This window comes from Lipotes vexillifer, unplaced genomic scaffold (genome assembly GCF_000442215.2).
Source record: "Lipotes vexillifer unplaced genomic scaffold, Lipotes_vexillifer_v1.1 scaffold15, whole genome shotgun sequence".
In the NCBI taxonomy this organism is placed as follows: Eukaryota; Metazoa; Chordata; class Mammalia; order Artiodactyla; family Lipotidae; genus Lipotes; species Lipotes vexillifer.
In genome coordinates this window covers 1,822,711-1,828,266 of record NW_006784589.1, presented here as the reverse complement: position 1 = coordinate 1,828,266, position 5,556 = coordinate 1,822,711, and the positions used below count along the sequence as shown (strand labels likewise).

At 43.4% G+C, this 5,556-nt stretch overlaps 1 protein-coding gene across 1 annotated transcript in view; it reads right to left on the bottom strand.

The window, feature by feature from the left end:
* Positions 1-102: 102 nt before the first annotated feature.
* The window catches only part of NDP (norrin cystine knot growth factor NDP), a 26,809-nt gene continuing 21,355 nt past the window's right edge, over positions 103-5,556 (bottom strand). The window contains exon 3 of the mRNA XM_007456967.1: positions 103-330. Coding sequence (XP_007457029.1) covers positions 103-330 — 228 coding nt within the window. The remainder of the gene's footprint in view (positions 331-5,556) is intronic.

Genomic DNA, 5,556 nt, shown 5'->3' with positions numbered 1-5,556 from the left:
TTTTTGCCTTAACTCTTCCCTTGCCAGTCCTTCCCTGGCTGGTTGAACTGTTTCAGCGAGGGGGAGGGACTGTCCCATCCAGAAGCCACTCAACAGCAGGCCTCAGGAGCTGCACTCCTCGCAGTGACAGGAGAGGATGTACCGGTAGGTGGCCGTGAGTCGCATGCCCCCAGAGCAGCGCAGCCTCAGTGCCTTCAGTTTGGACGTCTGGGGCCGGCAGCAGTGACAGGAGGAACGGAAGGGCTGCTTGAGGACAGTGCTGAAGGAGACCAAGGGCTCGGAGCGTGACGCCTGGCTGCAGTGTCCCTCGCACCGGGCCAGGAGTACCATCTGGGGAGAGAAAAGAAGTGGTTACCCCCACTGGGGAAGCCCAAACTTTAGCCAGGTCCCACAGCATCCTTTAAAAGGCCCTCACACTCCCGGCTGGATGAGTTCCTGCTGGAGAAGACCAGTGGCTCTCAACCCTGGTCACACATTGGAATCACCTGGCAAATTTGCTTTTATTTTATTTTTTCCCTAATTTTAAAGTTTACTTTAAAAATGTAAATGTCTCTCAATATTTAACAGGTAAAGAAAATATGATATTGGTTTATTTTATGTGGTTGTTATATTTTATTTTTATTTTCCAAGTAATACTGTGTAAGAATATTTATACACCTACTTTTAAGTCCACAGTTTAGCACTCTTATTTGTATGGCTTTAAAAGTTATAGCACAAGATCTTTACAGTAAGGATTGGGGGAAAAGATCCATTCAAAACGAAGCCTGATATAAACATGTTTTTCTCTGTACTTTATTTTAAATACATTAATTTTTAAATGATGCTCATCTTTTTTTTCATCTGGTGGTAAAATACTAGTGCAAATTTTTATCAAGATAAAGTTTACCACACATATAAATGAATTTTTCCAGTTGAAAATGGCCCTTCAGCTGCCATTAAATGAAATTTCCCAACTTAAGTGAAAAAGAATTGGTAGCTGTCATTATAAGCAAAAATATAAAGTACTATAGCACCACCTACATTGCTGCAAATACGCTTTTAAAATGTCAACACCCAGGCCCCATCTTGGACCAAGTGAATTAAAATCCTTTGGAGTTGAGCCCAGACTTTCGTGGTTTTCCAAGCTCTTTAGGTGATTCCAAAGTGCGCTGAGGGTTTAGAACCACTGGACACGGCCCACCACCACGATGTGCAAGTAAAAACCAAAGAACAAAAGAAATTTCTACTGACAGGTGGTAGTCTACTGTTGGACCCATGCCAGTTCTATTAGTCTGAAAATGTAGGAAGTCATTCCAAATTGCCATCAGGGGGTAAATAAAGAATGACTACAGAGAAAAGGAATTTGCTATGTGCAGAGAATTACTAAAGAACAGGAATATGGTTTCTGAAGGAGAAAAAGAGGATAACTAAGTGATACTTAGGAAGAAATATTCTGGGCACCACAACTTAAAACAAGAGAGTGAAATAGAAAAAGGGTGTATGTTTTGGGACCTGGAATCACACCTCTGGGCTTATACACTGAAGGATTCTGAGATTTGTGCAATTGAGTTTTCAGTCATTTAGGGCAAATACTAGGATGCATTCCTTCTGACCACCTCCATTTCCAACTGTAGGTTAGGATGATAATAAAGCTTGGGTTGAAGTAGCAGAGATTGCATTGTCTTTATAGTGGCTCTTAATGTGCCTTTAGTAAACAGATCCTTTAAGGATCTGGTGCGAACTACCAAAGTTATCCCCCAAACGGTGGACATAAGCACACACTTTATATTTTGCATATAGATTAAAGGGATGGAGCAGAGGCTCATTTATGCAACCCATACATAGATGGTTTCTTGGGAGTGGCAGTCATGGTGGGGGGGTAGGGTGGGCAGCTTGATTCATTAAGCTATACAACCCTATACATTGAGGCACAGAAGGTGGGGGAAACCTGAGGTTATTGGTGTATGTTTATGTGGGAGGGTCTTGCTTGGTGAACATATTAAGTGATAGAGAAAAAGTTGCCCTATAATTCCAGAACCCACAACAAGAACATAAAAAGTAGAACTATTCAAATAAAAGATTAAAAGATACATAAATATGCATGAAACTGTTTGACATTTACCTCATGGTATTTTAGGAATTAGCAATTATTACTGAAACTCACCAGCTATTAAGTCTGATATCATCCTATAGGACAGAATTTAATGCCCAAGAATTAAAAGAAGGAAGTCATCTTCCCACCTTTCCAAAAGGAAGAGAAGATGACTTCTGGTAATTATAGATCATTTAACGTCATTATCTGAAAAGATGCTGGGATGAATCCAACAATCTCTTAACAACCAACAAGACAATATGAGATATTAGGAAATGACTAGCAGGGCTTGTTGAAGAATACGTTGGACTAGACCTACTGATTTATTTTCTCCGAGAGGCCACAGAGGCAGGGAGAAAATGGCAGCTGTAAGTCATTTTGATTTTATTAAAGCTTCAATTCTATCCTGCCTGCCCTTCACATTGATACGGAAAACAGACGTGATCTGAAATGGGTTTTGAGCGATTTTGCCATAGGTCTATATTACACAGGCCAGTTCTTGGTGCCCGCCCCATCCCTCTAATGAGAGAGAGAGTTTGAAGTCTTCCCAGTTCCTTCTCACCCTTGCTAGTATGTGGGAATAGTTCCTTGACATCTCACTTTGGAGTGATGTTAAATTTGCTCATCTCTAATGTGGATTATCTGTTAGGCAGATTAAGCAGTTCTTCAAAGAATCACCTCCCCAAATGGAGTCTTTAGAGATTCAGTTTCAGTCTGGATGGGTATAGCTAACCTGTGCCAACAGACTTCATTCAGAAGGGCAGAGACGTGGCAGTGCATCGTACCCAAATGATACACGTACAGGTGAACCAAATGCTGACCTTGAATGACCAGGCAACTCGCACTGTCCATAATATGACCAAGTCAGCAATCTAGGGCCATTTGTAGAACTAACCTAATAGTGGTTTCACTAAAAGTCTTCAAGGTCTCAAGCTCTGCCTTCAGCTCATCCTGAAGGACAAGGACTCCAGCACTGAAGACTCTGGGGCCACCTCCAGTGGGTTCCTCTTCCTCAGGAGCTGGACTTTCTGGGCAAGGAGAATGCAGAGACGTGTACAATAAACACCTTCAGTGGCTGCCACCAGCCTTCAGAATAAAATCCAAAATCCTGAACAGGCATTAAGGCCCTCCATGACCTGGATTTCACATATCTTTCCAATCTCACTAACAATTATTCTCATTCTCATCACCCACTCTCTATTTGGATCAAGCTTAATTACTTAGGAGTCCATGGAACTGCCCTGAATTTCCCTGCCTCTTGCCTTTGCCTTTCTTCTCTCAGGAATGTCCTTTTCTCCTGGCTGTACTTAACGAAATACCAACTATCCTCCATTGCCAAATTCGAATGCCCTCTCCTCCAAGAAGACACCATGAAATGATTATCTGGCCCTTGACGTTCTCAACATACATGCAAATCCCCTCTCCGGGAGATTCCCAGTACAGTTGACCCTTGAATAACATGGGAAGTCAAGGGCACCAACCTTCCGTGTATTCCAAAATCTGCATATAATTTACACTTGCCCATCCCTATCTGCGGTTCCACATCCGAGGATTCAACCAGCCACAGATCGTGTACTGTGGTAATATTTCCTATTGAAAAAAAATCCGCATGTAAGTGGACCCGTGCAGTTCAAAGCCATGTTGTTCAAAGTTCAACTGTATATAGATTCCATCTCTATGTAGCCCTGTTTTGTCTGTGTGTGTTACAGGAGTCAAGCAGGGAGTTTGGAAGATAAAGATCCATGAATGAGTGTCGTTGTTAGGAATGGAAGGTATAAATACTTACTTCCCAGATTCACTCTTTTTTAAAAAAATGTATTCATACATATATATGAATCATTTTAAAAATTAATTAATTTATTTATTTATTTTTGGCTGCGTTGGGTCTTTGTTGCTGCACACAGGCTTTCTCTAGTTGTGGCGAGCGGGGGCTACTCCTCATTGCAGTGCGTGGGCTTCTCACTGCGGTGGCTTCTTTTGTTGCGGAGCATGGGCTCTAGGCACGCGGGCTCAGTAGTTGTGGCTCGTGGGCTCTAGAGCGCAGGCTCAGTAGTCGTGGCACAAGGGCTTAAGTTGTTCCGCAGCATGTGGGATCTTCCTGGAGCAGGGGTCGAACCAGTGTCCCCTGCACTGGCAGGTGGACTCCCAACCACTGCGCCACCAGGGAAGTCCCCAGATTCACTCTTTTTTTTTTTTTAACATTTATTTCTTGCATTGCTCTATTTAGCCAACCCTTAATATTGCCCTGAAAACCGGCTATTCTGCAGCTTATTTACTCTTTACGCGGATCTCTCACTGTTGTGGCCTCTTCCACAGGCTCCAGATGCGCAGGCCCAGCGGCCACGGCCCACGGGCCCAGCCGCTCCGTGGCATGCGGGACCCTCCCAGACCGGGGCACGAACCCGCGTCCCCTGCATCAGCAGGCGGACCCTCAACCACTGCACCACCGGGGAAGCCCCCCAGATCCACTCTTGATATTCACATTTTAGTCTTGGCCACGCCTCACCTGTATTACAGATTTAATGAACAACTTCTGACCTCTTCCAGACCAGAGCTTCTCAAACTGTAATGTGCATGTAAATCAGCTGAGGATCTTGTTAAAATGCAGATTGTGCTTGACTAGTTCTGAGTGAGGCCAGAGATTCTGCATTCCTTGTAAGATTCTGGTTGATGGTACTGCTGTGCTAACATCCACACTTTGAGCAGCAAGGCTCTGGACCCGTTAAAGTTTGAGAAGCTCCGCTCTAGATGCATCACTAGATAGTGATCATTTCGCTAATAATAATGATGGCAGCTAACATTTATTGAGTGCTTACAACATTTAATCTCATTTCTCATAACAATCCTATGTGAAAGGTACTATTATTATCTGTACTGTTATTACAGATGAGGAAACTGAGGCTTTAGAGAATTTGAGTAAATTGCCCAAACTCACATATCTGGTAAAACGCAATGCTGAAATCAAACCCAGGTCTGTCTAAAACCAAACCCCTGGTCTAAACCACTATAATATCCTGCTTCCTGATATTAAGATGCTTTCCTGATGCATGTGCCAACTCACACCCTACTCTAATCTTCTTTGACCTGCCTCTGGGAGTTGTAACCATATCATAACCACACGAGTCTGACCTTTTTCTTATGGGCTTCTTGGGACACATCATCACCACCTCCAAACTTAAGCAGAGCTGAATCTTCTAAGAACCATGGCAGTCCTAAGTAATATCTCCTCCACTGTCAAGACCCTTGCCCATTGCTCCATCCCCCAGGGATCTGAGGACTCCCAGGGATTCCCAGCAGTTCATTGGATGATACCACATACTCTCTAACTCCTTAACCAATTCATCCTTCAGTTCAATAAAACTTTGACACCTTCAGACATCTGTTCACCTGCCATAACACATTGGCCCCCAGTTTATGGTCAATGCACATTCCTCATACGTGGGTGACTTGGCTGTATTTTATTAACTGCTCTGCATTTTGCACTG